Here is a 25589-nt window from a genome sequence, read left to right as displayed (position 1 = left end):
GGAAATAAAAACAAAAGTAAACAAATGGGACCTAATGAAACTTAAAAGCTTTTGCGCAGCAAAGGAAACCATAAAGAAGACCAAAAGACAACCCTCAGAATGGGAGAAAATATTTGCAAATGAAGCAACTGACAAAGGATTAATCTCCAAAATTTATAAGCAGCTCATGCAGCTTAATAACAAAAAAACAAACAACCCAATCCAGAAATGGGCAGAAGACCTAAATAGACATTTCTCCAAAGAAGATATACAGAGTGCCAACAAACACATGAAAGAATGCTCAACACCACTAATCATGAGAGAAATACAAATCAAAACTACAATGAGATATCATCTCACACCAGTCAGATTGGCCATCATCAAAAAATCTAGAAACAATAAATGCTGGAGAGGGTGTGGAGAAAAGGGAACCCTCTTTCACTGTTGGTGGGAATGTAAATTGATACAGCCACTGTGGAGAACAGTATGGAGGTTCCTTAAAAAGCTGCAAATAGAACTACCATATGACCCAGCAATCCCACTACTGGGCATATACCCTGAGAAAACCATAATTCAAAAAGAGTCATGTACCAAAATGTTCATTGCAGCTCTAGTTACAATAGCCCAGAGATGGAAACAACCTAAGTGTCCATCATCGGATGAATGGATAAAGAAGATGTGGCACATATATACAATGGAATATTACTCAGCCATAAAAAGAGACGAAATTGAGCTATTTGTAATGAGGTGGATAGACCTAGAGTCTGTCATACAGAGTGAAGTAAGTCAGAAAGAGAGAGACAAATACCGTATGCTAACACATATATATGGAATTTAAGGGAAAAAAATAAATAAATTTATATTTTTATTAATTATTGAAGCATTTGTTTTATTTCTAATAGTATGTTAGACACTAAGGGGACAGACTAGAGAAGAATGAGTTAAGACTACACATTTTTTGAAGATGTTAGAGAAGTCACAGCTGCATAAACCCATTTAGAAAATGTAAGTAAGAAAAATATTAGAAGGTAAACTGCATGGCAGTTAAGAATATGGATGGAACAAGGGACATTATTATACCCAGGGCAACATTTCTTACTCAGTGGTGCCAGGCTTGTTCAGTTGGTTCAATGCCTAAAATTGAGGTGTTTTTTGTGGCACCCCATGAAATTTTAATGTATTTATTTTCATCATGAATCAGGGATCATTTTACCAGTGGAAAATATAGCTAGATTGTATAAGCCATATAATAGTCACAGCCACGAGTATGCATGTCCATGACAAAACAGACTGAGGAAAGAAGCATGATTAGCAATGCCCATATTTCTTTGTTAATATTCATTTGTGTTATTGCCTGTTTGTGCTTGCAGCATATATGTGATAACAGGCATCCAAAGCCTAGAAACTGTATGGGAAAAAATGGAACATTTAGCAAATTTCCCATTAATTTTTCTGCAAATGGAGAAAAGTTATTTATTACCTGATTTTCAGGGACATTATTGGGAGCTACTTTTCTGATATATGCATACCACCACTGAATAGCTGATGTACAAATTGTGTGAGTTGTTTTTGGAATATGGATTTTATGCTTGTATTATTTTTTTTCTGAAAAAGCTGTTACTTAGCTAAGTGAATATTTTCAGTCTATTTCTTTTCAGTTGTCATGATATATTTGGATATATTTACTGTGAATTTGGTGCTGAAGAAACTTTGAAACTGTTGTATGGAAATTATCTGTGTAGCTTGACTGGGCTACAGTTGAGTTTTATCTCAAGATAAAACAACTTTGGAAATTGCCTTGAGGATGATTTGCAGCGTGGAGTTGGCAGCATGGAGTTGGAAGATGAGGGAATGAACTGAACAACTAGAAATCCAGAAACTCACAACACCTGCAAATCACAAGATCTGTTCACTGTCTTTCTTAGCCTTGGTTACATATCCCAGTCCCTTCATTTTAGTATCCATGGCAATGGGATTTTTTTTCTTTTGTCTTCCTAATCAGAACATTTGTAAATTATAATGTTGATTCACATTTGCTTGTAAGGATTCATGGGGGGTGATAGAGAACTATTGGAGGTTGGAGAAAAGAAAGAAAGAACAAGCATTCTGGTTTTATGTTTTCTGTACATGTGCAGAAATTTAATTATCAGGTCACCTCATTCTCAGCAGAGTAAATTACAGTCTTGGTCATTAATTTGTATGTAAATGCCACTGTTGTAGGAAAACAACACAACACTTGAGTCCTATCAAGAGATGCCCTTGAAGGAACTCTCTTGCACTGTTGGTGGGAATGTAAATTGATACAGCCACTATTGAGAACAGTATGGAGATTCCTTACAAAACTAAAAATAGAACTACCATACGACCCAGCAATCCCACTACTGGACATATACCCTGAGAAAGCCATAATTCAAAAAGAGACATGTACCACAATGTTCAATGCAGCTCTATTTACAATAGCCAGGACATGGAAGCAGCCTAAGTGTCCATTGACAGATGAATGGATAAAGGTGTGGCACATATGTACGATGGAATATTACTCAGCCATAAAAAGAAACGAAATTGAGTTATTTGTGGTGAGGTGGATGGACCTAGAGTCTGTCATACAGAGTGAAGTAAGTCAGAAAGAGAAAGACAAATACTGTATGCTAACACATATATATGGAATCTAAAAAAAAAAACAAAAAATGGTTCTGAAGAACCTAGGGGCAGGACAGGAATAAAGATGCAGATGTAGAGAATGGGCTTGAAGACACAGGGAGTGGGAAGGGTAAGCTGGGACGAAGTGAGAGAGTGGCATGGACATATATACACTACCAAATGTAAAATAGATAGCTAGTGGGAAGCAACCGCATAGCACTGGGAGATCAGCTCGGTGCTTTGTGACCACCTAGAGGGGTGAGATATGGAAGGTGGGAGGGAGACGCAAGAGGGAGGAGATATGGGGGTATATGTATATGTATAGCTGATTCACTTTGTTATAAAGCAGAAACTAACACACCATTGTAAAGCAATTATACTCCAATGAAGCTGTTAAAAAAAAAAAGGAGATGTCCTTGTAGGAGGCATACAAATTAGCAGAGCTTAAAATAGTCAGGTAAGTAAATGGTTTAGTACTGCTCTTGTTCAGGTGAACCTTGTTGGAGTGATCAAACAGCTTAGAGTAATTTTCAAAGCCAAGTGTTCAGAAAACATTTGTATTTGAGAGAGTCCAAATAGTGAGAAATGAAGGCCCAATGAGTACAGATACAGGTCTTGCTCAGAATGCTACCTGTACTGAAGGCTTTTTGTGATCTCCATAGTCAGACCTAATCACTGTACCCCTCAATGCTTTCATGATGCCTCTTTTCGTATCCTGGATGAGTTTGGCCTGGTAGGGAAGAGAAATAAGCTTCAAAGTGGCTAAAGTAGCCCTTGTTACAGGACTGTTCACTTAGGTGATTAGCTATACAGATTTCTGTCCAGAGAAGCCAGGAAAATTTGGGGCTGATTTAGCAAACACCTGGCTCCTGGAGATAAAAATGGTGGGCTGAGTGTGGCAGCAGGGGAGTCCAGGCTGTGTCAGTACTGTCTGTCTTCAGGGCTATTTAGGTTTAACTTCAGTTTGTGGCTGGTGGCTGTTGGGAATAGGGTATAGTAACTAGAGGCACAGAGGTGTCAGACCAGAGCTAAATTGTGGGTGACATTCAAGGTTTATCTAGGAGCTCAGAATATAAATCAGAAAGCCAGGAGAAACTTCCCAGGTGCACACAGTGGGGATCAGAGAGACACTCCGTTTGATGGGCACTCTGGTCCTCAGACTTCTTTTCTCTGGCTAGAGCAGGAGGACAAGTTCTAGACTTCCTTGGTTTTCAGTCTTCTCAACTGCACAGAAATGGCTCAAGGCTGGGAATATTTGAATCAATAAGGGGAGGACAGAACTTCAGTGCGTTGCAGTGAGGGAGAGAGAGAAGGCTGTCATGGGAACCAGCTTTGCTTCAATCCACTTTTTAAAAGCGTTATTGTGGTACAGTGGCATACAGTAAACCGCACACATATGCAGTATACAGTTTGGCGACTTTGACATATTATACTTGTGAAACCATCATCACAAGCAAGAAAACAAACATCTACATCATTCTAAAAGTTCTCTCACGACCCTTTGTAATCCATCCTTCTCTCTAACCTCCCCTCGCCCCTGCAGGCAACCACTGATCTATTTTCTGTCGCAGTATATTATTTTCAGTTTTCTAGAATATTATATAAATGGAATGATATAATGTGTACTCTTTTTTGACTGCTTTTTCCCCCTACTCAGCTTAATGCTTTTGAGATTCGTCCATGTTGTTGGAGGTATAAATAGTTCAGTCCTCTTGACTGCTGACTAGTATTCCAGCGTATTGATATACCATTATTTGTTTATCCATCTACCTGTTGCCACACTTTTGGCTTGGTTTCAGATTCTGGCTATTAAAATATAAGCCTATAGGAACACTTGTGTAAAAGTCTTTGGGTGGACATGTGGTTTTTTTTCCCCCTCTTGGGAAAAATATCTAGCAGTGGAGTGGCTGGGTTAAATGATCAAATGTCTGCTTAAATTTTTAAGAAACCAGCAAAGCAGTTTTACCATTGTATTCCTACCAGGAGTGTACAAGAGCTCCAGAAGCTTTACTTCCTTGCAGTCAGTTTTGAAAAATTTTATTGGTATAATATTTTGGTTTTAATTTGTATTCCTCTGATGATTACTGATGCTGAGTATCTTTTCATTTGCTTAAAGCCATTTGTTTGTACATATTAGTTTGTGAAGCATGTGCTTGAAATTTTTTATTGGGTTCTTTGTATTGACTTATATTATTATCAAGTTGTAAAAGATCTTTCTGTATTCTGGATACAAGTCTTTTTTTTAACATCTTTATTGCAGTATAATTGCTTTACAATGGTGTGTTGGTTTCTGCTTTATAACAAAGTGAATCAGCTATACATATATCCCCATATCTCCTCCCTCTTGCATCTCCCTCCCACCATCCCTATCCCACCCCTCTAGATAGTCACAAAGCACCAAGCTGATCTCCCTGTGCTATGCACCTATTTCCCGCTAGCTATCTATTTTACATTTGGTACTATATATAAGTCCATGCCACTCTCCCACTTCGTCCCAGCTTACCCTTCCCCCTCCCCATGTCCTCAAGTCCATTTTCTACATCTGTGTCTTTATTCTTAACCTGCCCCTAGCTTCTTCAGAACTTTTTTTTTTTTAGATTCCATATATATGTGTTAGCATACAGTATTTATTTTTCTCTTTCTGACTTACTTCACTCTGTATGACAGACTCTAGGTCCATCCACCTCACTACAAGTAACTCAATTTCATTTCCTTTATGGCTGAGTAATATTCCATTGTATATATATGTCACATCTTCTTTATCCATTCATCTGTCAGTGGACTCTTAGGTTGCTTCCATGTCCTGGCTATTGTAAATAGTGCTGCAATGAAATTTGTGGTAAATGATGCTTTTTGAATTATGGTTTTCTCAGGGTATATGCCCAGTAGTGGGATTGCTGGGTCATATGGTCTATTTTTAGTTTTTTAAGGAACCTCCATACTGTTCTCCATAGTGGCTGTATCAATTCACATTCCCACCAGCAGTGCAAGAGGGCTCCGTTTTCTCCACACCCTCTCCAGCATTTATTGTTTGTAGATTTTTTGATGGTCCAGTTCTCACTGGTGTGAGGTGATATCTCATGGTAGTTTTGATTTGCATTTCTATAATGATTAGTGATGTTGAACATCCTTTCATGTGTTTGTTGGCAATCTATATATCTTCCTTGGAGAAATGTCTATTTAGGTCTTCTGCCCATGTTTGGATTGGGTTGTTTCTTTTTTTGATATTGAGCTGCATGTAAATTTTGGAGATTAATCCTTTGTCAGTTGCTTCATTTGCAAATATTTTCTCCCATTCTGAGGGTTGTCTTTTCGTCTTGTTTATGGTTTCCTTTGCTGTGCAAAAGCTTCTAAGTTCATTAGGTCCCATTTGTTTATTTTTGCTTTTATTTCTATTTCTCTAGGAAGTGGATCAAAAAGGATCTTGCTGTGATTTATGTCATAGAGTGTTCTGCCTATGTTTTCATCTAAGAGTTTTATAGAGTCTGGCCTAACATTTAGGTCTTTAATCCATTTTGAGCTTATTTTTGTGTTTGGTGTTAAGAAGTGTTCTAATTTCATTCTTTTCCATGTAGCTGTCCAGTTTTCCCAGCACCACTTATTGAAGAGGTTGTCTTTTCTCCATTGTATATTCTTGCCTCCTTTATCAAAAATAAGGTGACCATATGTGCGTGGGTTTCTGGGCTTTCTATCCTGTTCCATTGATCTATGTTTTTGTTTTTGTGCTAGTACCATGCTGTCTTGATAACTGTAGCTTTGTAGTATAGTCTGAAGTCCGGGAGCCTGATTCCTCCAGCTCCGTTTTTCTTTCTCAAGATTGCTTTGGCTATTTGAGGTCTTTTGTGTTTCCATACAAATTGTGAAATTTTTTGTTCTAGTTCTGTGAAAAATGCCATTAGTAGTTTGATAGGGATTGCATTCAATCTGTAGATTGCTTTGGGTAGTATAGTCATTTTCACAATGTTTATTCTTCCAATCCAAGAATATGGTGTATCTCTCCATCTGTTTGTATCACCTTTAATTTCTTGCATCAGTGTCTTATTGTTTTCTGCATACAGGTCTTTTGTCTCCATAGGTGGGTTTATTCCTAGGTATTTTATTCTTTCTGTTGCAGTGGTAAATGGGAGTGTTTCCTTAATTTCTCTTTCACATTTTTCATCATTAGTGTATAGGAATGCAAGAGATTTCTGTGCATTACTTTTGTATCCTGCTACTTTACCATATTCATTCATTAGCTCTAGTAGTTTTCTGGTAGCATCTTTAGGATCCTCTATGTATAATATCATGTCATCTGCAAACAGTGACACCTTTACTTCTTCTTTTCTGACTTGGATTCCTTTTATTTCTTTTTCTTCTCTGATTGCTGTGGCTAAAACTTCAAAACTATGTTGAATAATAGTGGTGAGAGTGGGCAACCTTGTCTTGTCCTGATCTTAGAGGAAATGGTTTCAGTTTTACACCATTGAGAATGATGTTGGCTGTGGGTTTGTCATATATGGCTTTTATTATGTTGAGGTAAGTTCCCTCTGTGCCTACTTTCTGTAGGGTTTTTATCATAAATCGGTGTCGAATTTTGTTGAAAGCTTTTTCTGCATCTATTGAGATGATCATATGGTTTTTCAACTTCAGTTTGTTAGTATGGTTTATCACATTGATTGATTTGTGCATATTGTAGAATCCTTGCATTCCTGGGATAAACCCCACTTGATCATGATGTATGATCCTTTTAATGTGCTGTTGGATTCTGCTTGCTAGTATTTTGTTGAGGATTTTTGCATCTATGTTCATCAGTGATATTGGCCTGTAATTTTCTTTCTTTGTGGCATCTTTGTCTGTTTTTGGTGTCAGGGTGATGGTGGCCTTGTAGAATGAGTCTGGGAGTGTTCCTCCCTCTGCTATAATTTGGAAGAGTTTGAGAAAGATAGGTGTTAGCTCTTCTCTAAATGTTTGATAGAATTCGCCTGTGAAGCCATCTGGTCCTGGGCTTTTGTTTGTTGGAAGATTTTTAATCACAGTCTCAATTTCAGTGCTTGTGATTGGTCTGTTTATATTTTCTATTTCTTCCTGGTTCAGTCTTGGAAGGTTGTGTTTTTCTAAGAATTTGTCCATTTCTTCCAGGTTGTCCATTTTATTGGCATATAGTTGCTTGTAGTAATCTCTCATGACCCTTTGTATTTCTGCAGTGTCAATTGTTACTTCTCCGTTTTGATTTCTAATTCTATTGATATGAGTCTTCTCCCTTTTTTTCTTGATGAGTCTGTCTAATGGTTTATCAATTTTGTTTATCTTCTCAAAGAACCAGCTTTAGTTTTATTTATCTTTACTATTTTTTCCTTCATTTCTTTTTCATTTATTTCTGATTTGATCTTAATGATTTCTTTCGTTCTACTAACTTTGGAGTTTTTGGTTCTTCTTTCTCTAATTGCTTTAGGTGCAAGGTTAGGTTGTTTATTTGAGATATTTCTTGTTTCTTGAGGTAGGATTGTATTGCTATAAACTTCCCTCTTAGAACTGCTTTTGCTGCATCCCATAGGTTTTGGGTCGTGATGTTTTCATTGTCATTTGTTTCTAGGTATTTTTTGATTTCCTCTTTGATTTCTTCAGTGATCTCTTGGTTATTAAGTGGTGTATTATTTAGCCTCCATGTGTTTGTATTTTTTACAGATATTTTCCTGTAATTGATATCTAGTCTCAGAGCATTGTGGTTGGAAAAGATACTTGGTATGACTTCGGTTTTCTTAAATTTACCAGGCCAAGATATGGAGGATGTTCCATGAGCACTTGAGAAGAAAGTGTATGCCTTTGTTTTTGGATAGAATGTCCTATAAATATCAATTAAGTCCATCTTGTTTAATGTATCATTTAAAGCTTGTGTTTCCTTATTTATTTTCATTTTGGGTGATCTGTCCATTGGTGAAAGTGGGGTGTTAAAGTCCCCTACTATGGTTGTGTTACTGTTGATTTCCCCTTTTATGGCTGTTAGCATTTGCCTTATGAATTGAGGTGCTCCTATGTTGGGTGTATAAATATTTACAGTTGTTATATCTTTATCTTGGATTGATCCCTTGATCATTATGTAGTGTCCTTCTCTGTCTCTTGTAATAGTCTTTATTTTAAAGTCTACTTTGTCTGATATGAGAATTGCTACTCCAGCTTTCTTCTGGTTTCCATTTGCATGGAATATCTTTTTCCCTCCCCTCACTTTCAATGTGTATGTGTCCCTAGGTCTGAAGTGGGTCTCTTGTAGCCAGCATATATACGGGTCTTGTTTTTGTATACATTCAGCCAGTCTGTGTCTTTTGGTTGGAGCATTTAATCCATTTATGTATAAGGTAATTATCGATAGGTATGTTCCTGTTACCATTTTCATAATTGTGTTGGTTTTGTTATTATAGGTCTTTTCCTTCTCTTGTGTTTCCTGCCTAGAGAAGTTCCTTTAGCATTTGTTGTAAAGCTGGTTTGGTGGTGCTGAATTCTCTTAGCTTTTGCTTGTCTGTAAAGGTTTTAATTTCTCCGTCGAATCTGAATGAGATCTTTGCTGTGTATGGTAATCTTGGTTGTAGGTTTTTCCTTTTCATCACTTTATATATGTCTTGCCACTCCCTTCTGGCTTGCAGAGTTTCTGCTGAAAGATCTGCTCTTAACCTTATGGGAATTCCCTTGTATGTTATTTGTTGTTTTTCCCTTACTGCTTTTAATATTTTTTCTTTGTCTTTAAGTTTTGATAGTTTGATTAATATGTGTCCTGGCATGTGTCTCCTTGGACTTATCCTGTATGGGACTCTCTGCACTTCCTGGACTTGATTGACTATTTCCTTTCCCATATTAGGGAAGTTTTCAACTATAATCTCTTCAAATATTTTCTCAGTCCCTTTCTTTTTCTCTTCTTCTTCTGGGACCCCTATAATTTGAATGTTGTTGCATTTAATGTTGTCCCAGAGGTCTCTAAGACTGTCCTCAGTTCCTTTCATTCTTTTTTCTTTATTGTGCTCTGCGGTAGTTATTTCCACTATTTTATCTTCCAGGTCACTTATCCATTCTTCTGCCTCAGTTATTCTGCTATTGATTCCTTCTAGAGAATTTTTTATTTCATTTATTGTGTTGTTCATCAGTGTTTGTTTGCTCTTTAGTTCTTCTAGGTCCTTGTTAAACGTTTCTAGTATTTTCTCCATTGTATTTCTAAGATTTTGGACCATCTTTCCTATCATTACTCTGAATTCTTTTTCAGGTAGACTACCTATTTCCTATTCATTTGTTTGGTCTGGTGGGTTTTTACGTTGCTCTTTCATCTGCTATGTGTTTATCTTCTCATTTTGCTTAACTTACTGTGTTTTGGGTCTCCTTTTTGCAGGCTGCAGGTTCATAGTTCCCATTGTTTTTGGTGTCTGCCCCCAGTGGCTAAGGTTGGTCCAGTGGGTTGTGTAGGCTTGCTGGTGGAGGGAACTAGTACCTGTGTTCTGATGGTTGAGGCTGGATCTTGTCTTTCTGGTGGGCAGGACCATGTCCGGTGGTGTGTTTTGGGGTTCTGTGGACTTATTATGATTTTAGGCAGCCTCTCTGCTAATGTGTTGGGTTGTGTTCCTGTCTTGCTAGTTGTTTGGCATAGGGTGTCCAGCATTGTAGCTTGCTGGTTTTTGAGGGGAGCTGGGTCTTAGCATTGAGATGGAGATCTCTGGGAGAGCTTTTGCCATTTGATATTACATGGAGCTGGGAGGTCTCTGGTGGACCAATGTCTTGAACTTGGCTCTCCCACCTCAGAGGCACAGGCCTGACACCCGGCCGGAGCACCAAGACCCTATCAGCCACATGGCATTATATTGTTTCTCTGTCTTTTATCTCTTGCCTCTCTGAGCCACAACATTCTGTGGAATCCAGAATTATATTATCACAACCCAACTTCCCTTTGTTCAAGTGGGACGCATTGCAGTTCTCAGACTTCCCTTTTCCTTCACTCTTTACTGTCAAGGTTATGTACTGGAAGTCTTTATTTCTTTCAGCTTGGGCCTCTCGGTGCCTCATTCTCCTTCCAGCCTGTTCTCATGCCTTTCTCATCACCTGCTGAGGCCTTTTTCTTTTCCTTTGTCCTTAGTCTAGTGTTACTTGCTCAAGGGTACTGAGTGCAGAGGCCTGGCACCAGGCACTTCAGAACAGAGTTCCTGGTGCCTGGAAAGAAGTCTTTTATCTGACATGTGTGTAAAAACTTGCCCTCAATCTATGTCTTGCCTTTTCATTTCTTAATATCTTCAATGAGGAAAAGTTTTAAATTTTGATGTTTAATTCAGCAGCTTTTTTTCTTTTATGGTTCATGCTCTTATATATCTTAAGGTTGCAAAAATTTCTCCTATGTTTTTTCCCCAGGAGTTTTATAAAGTTTTACAATTTGATCTATGATTAATTTTTACACCCACACACATAAGGTAAGGGTTGATGTTCCATATTAATATCAATTTTGCTCAAGCATCCTTTTTTAAAAGATTTTAATTTCCTTTTTTAAAAGATTTTCCTTTCTTAAAAGATTTTAATTTCCTTTTTTAAAAGATTTTAATTTAATTGCAGAAGCAATTTTGAATTGCTTTGCCACTTTTGTATAAAAAATGGACCATATTTATGTGGTGCTATTTCTGGACTCAATTCTATTCTACTGATTTATTAGTTTACCTTTTTGCCAATAGCAAATTGTCCTGATTAGCGTACCTGTATCATAAGTCTTTAGAGCAGGTAGGTTGGTACTCCCACTTTGTTCTTTTTAAAAATTATTTTGAATATTCTTTTTTAAAAATTTATTTATTTATTTGTTTGTTTATTTTTGGCTGCATTGGGTCTTCATTGCTGCACGTGGGCTCCTTCTAGTTGCAATGAGTGGGGGCCACTCCTCACCACGATGCGCAGACTTCTCATTGTGGTGGCTTCTCTTGTTGCAGAGCATGGGCTCCAGGTGCACGGGCTTCAGTAGTTGTGGCTCACAGGCTCTGGAGCGCAGGCCCAGCAGTTTTGGTGTGCAGGCTTAGCTGCTCCACAGCACGTGGGATCCTCCCAGAAGAGGGCTTGAACCCACGTCCCCTGCATTGGCAGTCAGATTCCCAACCACTGCACCACCAGGGAAGTCCCTGTTTTGAATACTATAAGTCCTTTATTTCCTTATACATTTTGGAGTCTGATTGTCAAATTTTACAAAATATCTGCTTGGATATTGATTTAGATTGCATTAAAACAATAGACTAATTTGGGGAAATTAATATCTTAACAATACTGAGACTTCTCTATTTTTTCTCAGAAATACTGCTTTTAGTGTGGTAGGTTTGAATGCCTCTTGTTAAACTAACTCTTAAGTATTAATGTATTTTCATCTTTTGAGAACAGAATTAAAATTTTAAAAAATTTCCATTTGTCATCAGAATATAGAAGTGTAATTGATTTTTATATAATGACTTTACTAAATTCATTAAGTAGTCTCATCATTGATGTTAGCTATAGAGTTTTAGTAGATTCCCCCTCTTTTCAGATTGTTGAATATCCCTAGTAAGCTGAGATTTTTTAATTTTATTTTAATCAGAAATTGATGTTGGATATTGTTACTTTTTGTGTGCCTGTTGAAATGATTGGTTTTTTTTATTGTGTTAATTTGATGAATTATATCAATTGATTTTAGTATTTTAAACCAACTTTGCATTTCTAGGATAAACCTTATGTGGCCATAATGTATGATCCTTTTAATACATTACTGGATTTCATTTGTTAATGTTTTGCTAAGGATTTTTTGTAACTATGATATATGGGATATAGGTGTAAAATTTTCTATTTTTGTGATGTCATTGTCAGGTGTTCTTATTAGGATTATGCTGGCCTCATAAAATGAGTTGAGAAATGTTCTCTCTTCCTCTACTTTCTGTAAGAGGTATGTAGGTATTGGTATTATTTGACATTCATAGAACTCTGTACCCCAAAACTGCAGAATGCTCTTTCTTTTCAAGTCCACATTATCACAGTGAACTATATGTTGAGTTATAATATAAATCTATATACTTACTGATTTTTTTCTTAGTTGCTCTATCCACTAACTGCAGAGAAGAGGGTGTTAAAATCTTCAGCTTTACTTTGAATTTGTCTGTTTCTCCTTTAAGTTCCATTAGTTTTTCCATCACGTATTTTGAAGCCCTGCTAATAGGTTCATACACACTTATAATTTTTATGTCTTGATGAGTTGATCACTTTATCATTATAAAATATCTTTCATCTCTGGTAAAACTCTTGTCTTGAAGTCTACTTTGGTATTAATACAACTGCATCAGCTTCTTTGTGCTTACAGTTTGCATAACTTATCTTTTTAATCCTTTTACTTTTAACCTGTCTGTGTATTTATATTTAAAGTGTGTCTCTTATGGTCATCACATAATTGGGTCTTGCTTGTTTATTCAGTTTGACAATCTTTACTTTCAAATGTGATATTTCATTTGCATTTAATGTATGGAAATTATTGGGTTTAAGTATGTCATTTTGCTGTTTTCTGTTGATATTTGTTGCCTCTGATTTTCATCTTCTGTTGCTCTTACTGCTTTACTTTTGTGTTAATCACCTATTATTTTACTATTCAATTTAAATTCCTCTATTAAATTTTTAGCTATACATATTTGGATTTTCTTTTTTCATGGCTGTTCTAGGAATTACATATACATCCTTAGTTTAATCATAGTCCGCTTTGAGTTAGTATTGTACCACTTCAGATTTACTCTTTGCTTTATGTCACAGCATTAACACCACTTTGCAACAGTATAAATCACTTACTTCCCCTCTCCTTTGTGTTATTCATATCTCATGTTCTACTTTTCCACACTTTATCCATCCCCTGCCCCCATGCAATAGTATATAGATACTTTCTGCGGTTATCTTTCAGAAGAAGTAAAAGAAGAAAACATCAAATATTTTTTGTATTTACTCACATATTTACCTTTGCTATTATTGCTTTTCATTCCTTCCCTTAGATCTGAGATTCAGTTTGTTACCAGTTCCCTTTCATTTGAAGAACTTCCTTTAACATTTATTAAAATGCAGGTCTGATGAGTTTTCTTTGCATTTATATAAAATTGTAGTTATTTTATATTCCTTTCTGAAGGATGATTTCTCTGGATATAGAATTCAGCGTTGACAGTTTTTTTTTTTCTTTCAGTACTTAAACATGTCATTCTATTGTGTTCTGGCTTCCAATGTCTCTGAGAGAAGACAGTTTTCTTTGTATTATTATTTTCCTGTATGCAATGCATTTTTCCTTCTCTTCTTACTTTCAGGTATTTTGTTTAATCTTTGATTTCTAGCTAGCTGACGGTGATGTGCCTAGTTGTAGAACTTTTGAACTAGATTACTAAAATGTTTGAATCTGTATGCTGATTTTTCACCAAATTTGGGAGATTCTCAGCCATTGTTTTTCAAATATTTTTCTTCCACATGAACTTAGCTCAAACACTTGGCTAAAACCTGAACTATGAAAGCATGGAGGAGAGTCCTTTTGTTTTGTTCTTTCCTCCTTGGACTCCAGTTACACATATTTCAGACAACTTGATGTGTTATCCTTGTTCACTGAGGTTTTGTTTATTTTCTTTCCAAAGGTTTTATGTTCTTCAGATTGATTACTTTTTACTGAGCTCCTTCGAAGTTCATGGCCATCTCCAATCTGCTACAAAACCAATTGGCTGAATTTTTTAACTTCGAAGATTTTATTTTCAATTCTAAGTTTATTTAGTTTTTTAAATATTATTTTCATTTCTCTACTGAAATTATCCTTATTTATATTCATTACAATCACCTTTTCCTTTGATTATTTGAACTTATTTATAATAGGTACTTTAAAGATGTTGTCTTTTGCATCCAACATCTGAGTCATCGTGGGGCTAGTTTCAATTGAATGCTTTTTTTCCTTGATGATTCACATTTTTCTTGTTACTTTGTATGTCTAGTGACTTTTGACTGTGCACTGGACATTGTGGATGAAATGTTGTAAAGGTAATAGATTCTTTCATCTTCCTATAAAGAATATTGCTTTTTGTTTTAGCCCACAGTGAAATTACTAGTTGATTCCTTTGACTATATTGGTTTTATAGTTTGTTATGCTGGGCTTATTTCAGTTCTAGTCTTATTTCTAATGTTGACCCTTCTAAAGTTTTAATGGAAAACCTGGGGTGTCTTCCAAGCCCCTCTACCTTGGCCAGATTCAATCTCCTAACTCAGTCCCTACTGAGGTAGGCTTAAACCAAAATGTCTAATCAAATTTTTAGCCCACTAGCTGTTACTTTTTCTAGGTTTCTTGGACTCTTCCCCCATGCTTTCATAGTTCAGGTTTTAGCCAAGTGTTTGAGCTAAGTTCATATGCAGATTTTGGGGCTCCCTCTCTGTGGTTTCCTCTTTTCTGGGGTTTCCTTCTCCATTTCCAGCTTCTCTGGATTGCCTTGAATTCTGTCCTCTGACACCTCGAGTCAATAATGCTTGTGATTTCTGCCTGAGTCCTTGATGCCCTGTGCCTCATAGACTTAGGAATACTTTCAGCAGAAAAGTAGTATAACCATGGATCTCATCCAGTGAAATTTCCTTCTTTAAAAATACTCGGGGCTTCCCTGGTGGCGCAGTGGTTGAGAGTCCGCCTGCCGATGCAGGGGACGCGGGTTCGTGCCCCGGTCTGGGAAGATCCCACATGCCGCGGAGAGGCTTGGCCCGTGAGCCATGGCCACTGAGCCTGCACGTCCGGAGCCTGTGCTCCGCAACGGGAGAGGCCACGGCAGTGAGAGGCCCACGTACCGCAAAAAAAAAAAAAAAAATCGATCCCCTCCAGTTTCTGCCTGCTCCTGCTCACTCCCTATGCCTTCAAATAGTTGGTTTAAATTTTTTTCATGAATTCATAAGTGTTATTAGGTTAGTTCAAGTCTCTTACTCTGCTGTTATCATAACTGGAATCCTCAATATCGTAACTTACTTTTCCCTAGTGTAGTGATCTTTATGTTACTAATTTTAGTAAAATATTTTCTATCTGACTAACTCATATTTAAGTATTACAAGTGCTGTCTCTTTGTTCATATATGAAATAAAGTTGTCAAGACATCTCATACAAGGTGTAGGGTGACAAAACAAGTGTGCATCAGAGAACCAGATTGTAATCCTTCCTCTGCCACTAACTAGCTACTTGACATATAGTTATGTGCCTTAAGTAGTCTCAGCCTTAGTTTCTATTCTGTAGAATGAGAGAGTTGGGTTATATCAGTGTTTTTCAAACTTAAAAAAAAAGTCAGGACTCTTGTTTTTTTCCCAACAGAATCTTATAAAAATATAAACGGTCTTAAAGCAAAACAGCCCTGATTGTACAGGGTGTATAGCTCAACCTGCTCAGTGCAACTACCCACATCTCCACTTTTACTGTGGGTGGCATTGAAGCTCCTTTGTGGAAACCCAGACCTCCACAAAGCATAGTCTGAAAAAAATCAAGGCTGATGATTTATAAAAATCTTTTCCTATCCTGCCTGAGTCCAAGAATGTTTGGATTATGCATCTAAAAATGTGACCATTTTTTTTTTAGGATCTGACAGGGGCAGTTGTCAACCTTTGATGCTCCCTTCTGCTTTTTCACTTTAACCAACTTTTTTTTTTTTAACATCTTTATTGCTTTACGATGGTGTGTTAGTTCCTGCTGTATAACAAAGTGAATCAGCTATACATATACATATCTCCCCATATCTCCTCCCTCTTGCTTCTCCCTCCCACCCTCCCTATCTCACCCTAACCAACTTCTTGTTCTTATTTCTATCCTTATCCAACCACCCTAGGCAGACATTTGCCGTGGGTATTTGAGAAATCTGGTATATTAGGGATTCCTGCAATTGTAGCTAAAAGTGGCACCCAGGTACTGTACCACCGAGCACAGCCCACCCCCGCCTGTCTCTACAACCCATCTATAAGACATGAGCAGTACTTCCCTGCACCTGATTGCTCCTGTGTGGGTGGGAAGGAATTAATAAGCTTGGATCTTCACTGAGCGTGTATAAAGTCTTTCTCCATCTGTAAAATAGCAGCAGTCAGGCTTAAGAAATCCTCTTTTTGCATCACCAGTTGGTGGTTTTGTTGCCTTAAAAGAAGCAACAAAATGAGCAGGTGCTGAGCACTGCCCACATCCAGACAGCATTGCCAGCTCTCACAGAGTGCTCCACCTCTAGGCTTGGAAAAAAGTAGAGTGAGGGAAGGAAGGTGATACAACCCACATTTTCAGCTTAATTTTCTCCTATTCCAGCCCTTGTTTCTTTCATCCTTTCCCTACAGCAGCTCTAATGATGAATTTGCAAGTCAGACCCTGCGAGAACAGGCATTCTTCCCTTTGCCTGTAAACGTGAGGCTTCCTAGAAGGGTTTCCACATAGGGCACTGCCATGGTGAGGCATAATAATAATCGTTAACATATTTAGCCTATCATATGTCAGGCATATACTAAGTACCTTTACATGGTTTATCCCATTTAGTCCTCTCAACAACTTTAAGAAATAAGGAATATCAAAATAAGGACCCTGAAGTTCAGAAAGATTAAGGAATTTGCTTAGATCTTAGACCAGCGAATAGAAGATCCCAGATTCAAACTGAGGTAGCTTGACTCCAGATTCTGCACTCTTAACCACCCTAGCCTTCACTGATGTTAGACTGACAGGCAGTTTCTGTGGCACTGGGGTCCCGCCTTCCTGTCTCTTAATTGTGGAAGATGAAGATGGCATTTCCTCTGCCCCTCTTTACCAGAAAAAAAAATTCACTAAAAATCAGAGGGAGGCATGTTCCGACGGCACTGCTGTAGAGACTTGGTACTGATGGGTCTACAGATAACTCTCTTTTTCTGTCAAAGTCATGAACTTCCTGCCAGTGCAAGAAGCCCACAGTGGCAACTCAGTAGTGTGTGAACAGAGGGATGGAGCCGGATGGCTGTGCATCAGAAAGATTGCAGAAGAGTCTGACTTCTCTTTGGTGGTAGATACTGAGGGGGTGTCTAAGATCTCCTGCATTCTGTGATTGAGTGAAATGCACAATCTCAACTTCAAGATGTATTCACATCCATGACATTTGTGCAACTTTTTCTCTGTTGTTTTAGCAAGATAATTAGATAAAGAGATTAAGTGTTTTGTTTTGTTTTGTTTTGTTTTTTCGGGTACGTGGGCCTCTCACTGTTGTGGCCTCTCCCGTTGCGGAGCACAGGCTCCGGACGTGCAGGCTCAGTGGCCATGGCTCACGGGCCCAGCCGCTCCGCGGCATGTGGGATCTTCCCGGACCGGGGCACGAACCCGTGTCCCCTGCATCAGCAGGCGGACTCTCAACCACTGCGCCACCAGGGAAGCCCAGAGGTGAAGATTTTATTACAAGTTTCCATCATGCTCTTTCCCAAGTGCATATCTTGAAAGGGGTTTGAACTGGTATTTATACAATGTTTCAGAAAGTACTATCTTATGTCTGAAATAAGTGCTACAACTTAGATGAGACTTTGTGATTTTCAAAGATTTATGTTGAATGAAATCCAGATCAGCTATTTAGTTGTTGACACAGACTCTTACAAGGCAAGTAGCAGCTGGGATCTTTCAAAAAGGTAGGAGTCAAAATTTAAATTTGAGAAAATAACCGACCAGTGAGAGAGCTTGGAAAATAATGTGGCAAAACCATTGACCTGGAAACCTGGAGACCTCCGTTTGGTCCTGGCTTGGTATAACCATGGGCAAATCAGTTTGCCTCTTTGGGCTTTGGTTTCTTTTCGTGAAAATGAGGGAACAGATAGATGCTCATGAAAATCCTTTCTAGCCCAACTTATGTGATTTTATCGTCTTAGTGACCAAACGCAGTTGTATAGATTTTAACCTGGATTTTCTTCCTTGAAGAAGCAGATGGTACAGGGAGCATAATGTAGTCATTAATAATATTGACTTTGGAGCAAGACCACCTGGGTTTGAATCTTGGTTCCACTATTTATTAACTGTTATGACTGTGGCAAATTACTAACCTCATGGTGCCTCAGTTTTCCCATCCACAGAATGGGGATAATAAAGTATTGACTTCACTGGGTTATTGTAAGGAGTAAATAAGTTATCATATGTAAGATTCTAGAACAGTGCCTGGAACATGATAAGTGCTTTATATGGGATTGTTTTTATTGTTATAATAGCACCACTATTGATTTCTGTTGCTGCTCAGTGGTTTCTAGGAGAGATGGTAGGTTTCCTTTTTAAACAGAGAATTCCCTGAGATCTTTGGGGACTCAGGTTTAGCATAACATGTGCAGTTGCATTTATAATCCCACGAGGAGCAATGGGCCAGTTATACTGCAGCCTGAGTGTGTTCACTCTCACATGGACTGACTCTTCTTCCCACTGCTCTTCTCTTCTCACAAAGGAAGCAACCTCTTGGCAGATTTCAGGGTGGAAATGGTAGAACCCTCTCTCACCTCACTCTGAAAAGTAAGCCAGATATGGCTCTCGTGTCCTGATGCAATGATGTTTGATGATATGTGCAGTGACTAAGAACAGAGATTCTATGTTCAAGTCCCAGCTTTATTACTTTGCTAACTTTGTTGCCTAGGGCAAGTCACTTAACCTCTCTATGCCTCTGTTTCCTGTCTCTAAAATGGGAATCATAATAATCATCCCTACTTCATGGTGTTGCTGTGATGATTAAATGGGATAATATATGCAAAGTACCCAGAAGGTGCCTGGCATATAGTATATGTTTAGTAAATGGGAAGCATTATAATCACTGTTATGATTCTTATATCGAGTGAGGAGAATATGTGCTCTGTGGCTGATCAGTGACTCACTGAAAAAAAATCAAGGACTACATGCTGGTAAATGAATGAATTCTAGTTCCTGATTTTATACATGAGGAAATACCCATGGACTAACTCATTTAATTTAAAATTGAGGACTTTTGACTATTTACATTTTTAAAAACTGGCCTAGTAATACAAATGGAATGGAATATCAGAGTTGGAAAAAGTGCCAATGGATGTCTAATCCAGCCACTTCACCAATGCATGTATCTCCCTGAGTATCTCCCAGGTGCTTAGCTGGTCCTGTACTCTAAAGGTGGAGAGGGTTTAGTTTTGGTCCCGTTCGTCTCTGGGTATCTTCCATATGTGATGGTCCATCCCATGCCAGAGCACTATGCCCAGCACGTTGAGACATGAGGAGACTGTCCATTGTAATGGCATTCTGTTGAGACAGCAATGGAATCTTTTCTAACACTTAGCTTTTCAGGTCCTACCATGGGGCTGGTCACAGCCAACAGTAGAATTGAGTGAGCTGAAAACAAGATTATGCTCTTATGTTCATGGATCAGCTGCTCCATAAAAGAGAGAAACAGATTGAATGTTGGTGCCTGTCAGGTAGAACGTTTGGAGTCGGAGAATTTAGATCTAGAAAAGACCTGGGAAATTATCCAGACATTAAAAGTGAAGATATTTCTTCCACAAATGAAGAAACAGGGTCAGAGAGGTTAAGAGACTTGGCCACATAGACTCAGCTAGCTAATGTGAGCACAGAGAATAAGAGTTCTTTCTGCCATCTCTCTCCCATTCTCTGGCAGAGTGTTTAGAAGCGTGGTCTCTAGAGACAGGCTGACTTGATTCAAATCTTGATTCTTCCCCTTCCCCTTCCCCTTCTTTCTGCCTTCTCTCTCCCATTCTCTGGCAGAGTGTTTAGAAGCGTGGTCTCTAGAGACAGGCTGACTTGATTCAAATCTTGATTCTTCCCCTTCCTGGCAGTACGATCTTCAGCCAGTTGTAGACTTTTCTCTGCCTCAATTTTCGTACTTGGAAAATGGGAACAGTAATAGGGGTTTTGTGTGAGATATGTGTAAGGCACTTAGGACAGCGCCTGGCACATGAAAAGCATTCAGTCTGTTATAATTACTTATTTCCAAAGAGCCTCAGGAAAATCAACTCTTAAGCCAGAGAATAAATGTTTTGGCCAGGCTGGTGTTTGAAGTATTTTCTCTCACTTAAAATATTGCTTTTTAATTTCTTCTTAGCCTCTGATTCAGAAGTGATCTTCAGGACCCATCTGTGAATTAACACCCATATCCTTCCCAGGAGCCACTGTGTGACTTTTGGATAGAAAGAGTAAATCTTTAAAAAATAATTCCACATTATTTATCGTTTCCAAATCTCACTCAGCAAATGTTTACAGAGTAGCCTGCCACGCGCCTGGCACAGAGATAATGCCTGGAGGGATGCAAAGGTGGGCAGTCTGATGTGCGCCTTACCTTCAGGGTGTGTACAGGTTAGGTGGAATGGGCGGCAATTAAATAGGTAATTCTGCCACAGAGCTGGAGGGAGCACTGACAGGACAGGACAGGGAGTGATTTCACAGCATGTGGAAGGAGCCTTAAATCCCTAAACTTGATTTAAGGGGTCAAGGAAGGACTCTGGAGGAAATGATGTCTATGCTGAGACCTGAATGGTGAGCTAGATTCTGGACGAGTCTAGACGGGGCTGGAAAAGCATATTCCAGGCACAGGAAAGCATGTGTGAGTGTTGTTGGGGAGCGGGGAGGAGCGCTCAGGGTTTTGGGAGAAAATACTGGCCATTCACCAATCTATTCAACATTTAACAAGTGTTTATTAAGTACTTACTATGCAGCAGGCATTGCTTTACATACCACAGAGACATCAGTTAACAAAACAGGTGATGTCTTTATTTTCATGGAAGTTATGGGGGAGAAGAAAGAAAGAAAGAAAGAAAGGTGGTAGGTACTGGGAACAGAGCTGCTTCAGGTAGGAGGATGGTCAGAGAAGTGTTTAGGTTGAAGTGACAGTCAAGCTGAGACCTCCGTGGTGAGAGGAGCCAGCCAGGTAAACACCTGCGGGAGGGGGAGTTTCAGGTGGAAGGAGCAGCACAGGCAAGGGCAGAACTGATCATGATCACGGCCTGCTGGAGAAACAAAGAGGACAGAGCAGTGTGCTGGGGTGGGAAAAGTGGTGCGAATAATTTAAAGGGTGTTTGGGTTGAGTCATTGGTGCTGAGAAAGGCATTTCTAGTATAAACTAGTTATTTATTAACTTTTTAAACCCATACGATGTGGTGTCACTTGTCAAAACTGGAAGTTTGGGGAAGATCTCAGTTGCTGATATCTCTTCTCTGAAGTGGGGCTTGGCTCTGTATGTTTTAATAACTGAGGTGAGGCGAAGAGAGTATTTTCCGTCATCATTGACTAGAACTACACATAAGGCACAGGTGCAGATTGCTGTCCTGTTCACAGTCATGAGCACATGCCAGCAACATAACACATCAGCAGGGTGCCCAGCTCAGCAAGAGGGCTCATTATGTTAGTCAGGGGTGTCGCAGTAGTTTCTCTTGGTTCTAGCCGTGTACTTCTAATTACCTTCCTGAGCTTTCTTTTCCTGTTTCATTCCTGTGGACTCAAATTTGTGTTTCAGAAGTGCTTTGAGGGCTTCCCTGGTGGCGCAGTGGTTGAGAGTCCACCTGCCGATGCAGGGGACGCGGGTTCGTGCCCAGGTCCGGGAAGATCCCACATGCCACAGAGTGGCTGGGCCCGTGAGCCATGGCCGCTGGGCCTGCGAGTCCGGAGCCTGTGCTCCGCAACGGGAGAGGCCACAACAGTGAGAGGCCCACGTACCGCAAAAAAAAAAAAAAAGTGCTTTGAATTCTTTCTACCCAGGTTCAGTCTGCTTTGATCCAGACTGATTGGCCATGTTCTTCTATCTCTCTGGATTATCTATCTCTGTTTTCTCATGGGCCCCGCAGGAGACTCATTGCTCTTGTTTGCTTCCAGTTAACACCTTTGGAGTTGATGAGAAGCTGCCCACATCTTCTGACAGCGACGAGGAGGTTATCAAACAATTTGAGATTTCTGTGCCCCGGTCCCAGAGTTTCCGCTCGGGAGCATCTGAGAAAGGAAAGCAGACAGGACTGGAGCATAAACCAAAACCCAGCCGCTGGCTTTCCACCCACGAAGAGGCCAGCACAGAAGTGTCTGCCTGCAAAGGTATTCTTTGCATCAAACCTTTCCTTTATCTAGACCCGGGATGTCTAATGGTAAGAACGTTTTTGAGTCACTGCACTTGCATCTAAGAGTCCAGAGAGGAAAAAGAAAAATAGGGCAGGACCCAGAGGCTGGGACAGGGCAAAAGGGCTGCTTCAAACCTCACAAGCAGCCTCGTTGCAGAGAGAAAGGATCAGACGTGCCAAAGTCTTGACCCCCACTTGTGGGATCCCTTCCTTTCTTGTAGGTTACTGCTTTGTACAGTTTGAACACTAACGACTATAACGGTATTTACCAAGCTTTGTAAAATCTTGTTGCCTTCTGACGAGGACAAAAATTTTACATAGCTGTCTGCTGACATTGCACTTCTGTGCCTTTCCTCCCATTTGGAAACGTAGAGTCTATTTTCCATATATCTATGTAACCTCAGATTTTTGACGCCTTACTTTCGATAGTTTGTAATATTAAAACAGTAGGTGTGTTTTATCTTCCAAATAAAAATATGTGTTATAATAATATTAAATAACCTTTTTCAAACAACACATGCCTGGCACACCGTCCCTCATACCCTGTAGTTTCTGGACCCCAGCCCGTGTGAGAATTCATGGGTCAGAGCAGATTTTACGCCAGCCTCCATCTTCATCGTAAGTTTGCCTTTCACCAAGGGAGAGGAGGACACTCAGAGGTAGGGTGAGCACAGCCTGTGACTGCGGGTGGGCCTTGTCAAGGGTCCTTCTCCCTCCCCACCATGCACACAGAAGAACCTAGGAAAAGAACAGTATGATATTTCTTAGTGCTTTCCCCAGCGAAGGTCAGGCATCTCTCCAACTCCTTTATGTCCAGAACCCTGAATAGGCACAGGACGTTGGAACAGGGAAGGGTCTGTGAAGTGTATTTGGTAAAAAACCAGAGAAAATGTCATACTGTCCACTGTAGTGACCTGGTCTAAATGACCTGGGTTCTCTAGTCTTCTTCTTTCCATTGGGCCTGTGGTCCGTCCAGCCAATGGGGGCATAGTTGATCTTCCTTGTTTTTCAACACTTAGTAGTAGAAAGACAAAAAGGAGAGTGCAGGATTGAGAGAAGGTAACAGAGAAGAAATTTCTGATTTGGTGATGTGGATGAGGCAGGGGGAAAAGAGGAAAATTAATAAAAAGAACCCTATTTTTCAGCAGGAATATAATAATTTGCTGACCATCATGTAATTTTACTTATTGGCATGGGCCTACGTAACATTTTACTGCTCTCCTTTTTAGCCCCAGGTAAGCCAGGAGATAAACTCCCGATGTAACCAAAGCACAGTAGCAGTAGCTAATGGCCCTCTGTCATCTCCTCACCCCCTCTCCTGTTTTCTCTTTCTCTGCTGTTACATCACAGCATTCCTCTCTCTCCACTGAGACGGCAAATGTTAGCTAATGAAAGTTAATAGCAGCTGATCCCCTACAGTAGCTTGTTTAATTCTAAAGCTAATGGCCCCATTTCCCAGAAGCCCAAGTGTCTAGATTTTGATTTATACAAATGGCTGCTGTTCTGAGAGTTCTCACAAACACTCTAGCCCTCACCCTTCCTGGAATTAGCAACAACTTTTGTCATAACTGGTGCAATTCTGAAGTTTTTGACAGATGGTGATAGAAAGGCTAAATTTTTCTCTATCGGGATGGAGGAAAATGTCCACTACATTCAATGAATTACCTGTAGATTTGGAAGAAAATCATCAGGATTTTCATAGGAATGATTAACTGTGTGCTAAATTTTAGGTTATCAAATGCCATGGAAATGTTAATGTAATTTTTATTGCATGAGTTTTTTTTCTGTGTCCTTTTTTTTTGTTCATCTTTAGATCAGTGAATTTGCATCGGCAGTAAAGAATAAGGAAAAGATTAAGCATGAACCCCAGAGAGGATCTGTTTTTTGGTGCCTATTCTCTTATCTATTTAGTTATTTTTCCCTCTACCTTAAACACAATTTTCTAAGATCAAATTTAATTGTAGACAATTGTTTCACTTAAAAAATGCATTCAAAATGTTGGACCAGTGAAATTCAAGGTCCAAACCCACGTAAAAAATCTTCATATTCCAGGCAAGTTCTCTCCTGTCTCACATATCTGATTTAGTGTTATTGTGCATTCATTGTCCCTGTATTCCTGATAATGTCAAAGAGGGTTTGAGCCAAGTGATCTGAATCAGAAGTTGTGCATGAGGTCTTTACGCACGAAAGGTGGGCTGCAGAATAATAGCCCACTTATTGGGCTTTTTGTTTGTTTGTTTTGAGCAAAGCCTTATTTTTGCTTGTGAAATATTTAGTTCTTAGGGTGTTTCATAGAAGCTAGTCATTACCTTCCTGGTGTCATTTAAAACAGGTCAATCATCCCCAGAATCTGTGCTCGCTTTTGTTTAGGATGGTGTATCAAGCAAGATTGTATCAATCAGATATGAAGGGGATTTCAGGGTGAGATATATATATATATATATATATATATATATATATATATATATATATAATATTTCAAGAGATTTATTGCAAAGAAGTGACTTACGCGATTGTAGGGGCTGTGTCGGCCACTGGAATACGCAGCTCTGAAATCCACAGGACAGGCTGCTGGGAAGGATAGGCTGAAACTCTCAGGAAGGAGATGAAACTTCAGTCCATAGATGAAATTGCTTCTCCTCCAGGGATGCCTAAGTTCTCCTCTTAAGGCCTTTCAATGGACTGATTATGTAGTATAATCCCCTCTACTGAAAGTCAGTTGCTTAAGGGCTTTAATTACACCTACAACACGCCTTCACAGTAACTCCTAAATTACTGTTTGATTGAATAATTGAGGCCTATAGCCAAGTTGACACATAAAACTGACCATCACAGATGGTTAGCAAAAGTATTGGTATATGGGTGATGGAGGGAGGGGTCTGGGAGTAGAAAGAAAGTAATTGGATAATAGGTTTACACTCCATCAAAATGGGATATGAACTAAAAACGTT

General features: G+C 39.1%; 1 protein-coding gene across 1 annotated transcript in view; it reads left to right on the top strand.

The window, feature by feature from the left end:
* Positions 1 to 25589, top strand: part of SYT16 (synaptotagmin 16) — a 146250-nt gene that overhangs the window by 85901 nt on the left and 34760 nt on the right. The window contains exon 3 of the mRNA XM_073799891.1: positions 22403 to 22615. Within this exon, the coding sequence (XP_073655992.1) occupies positions 22403 to 22615 (213 nt within the window). The remainder of the gene's footprint in view (positions 1 to 22402; positions 22616 to 25589) is intronic.

This window comes from Tursiops truncatus, chromosome 2, assembly GCF_011762595.2.
Source record: "Tursiops truncatus isolate mTurTru1 chromosome 2, mTurTru1.mat.Y, whole genome shotgun sequence".
NCBI classification, from domain to species: domain Eukaryota; kingdom Metazoa; phylum Chordata; class Mammalia; order Artiodactyla; family Delphinidae; genus Tursiops; species Tursiops truncatus.
This window is presented reverse-complemented; position numbering and strand designations above follow the sequence as displayed.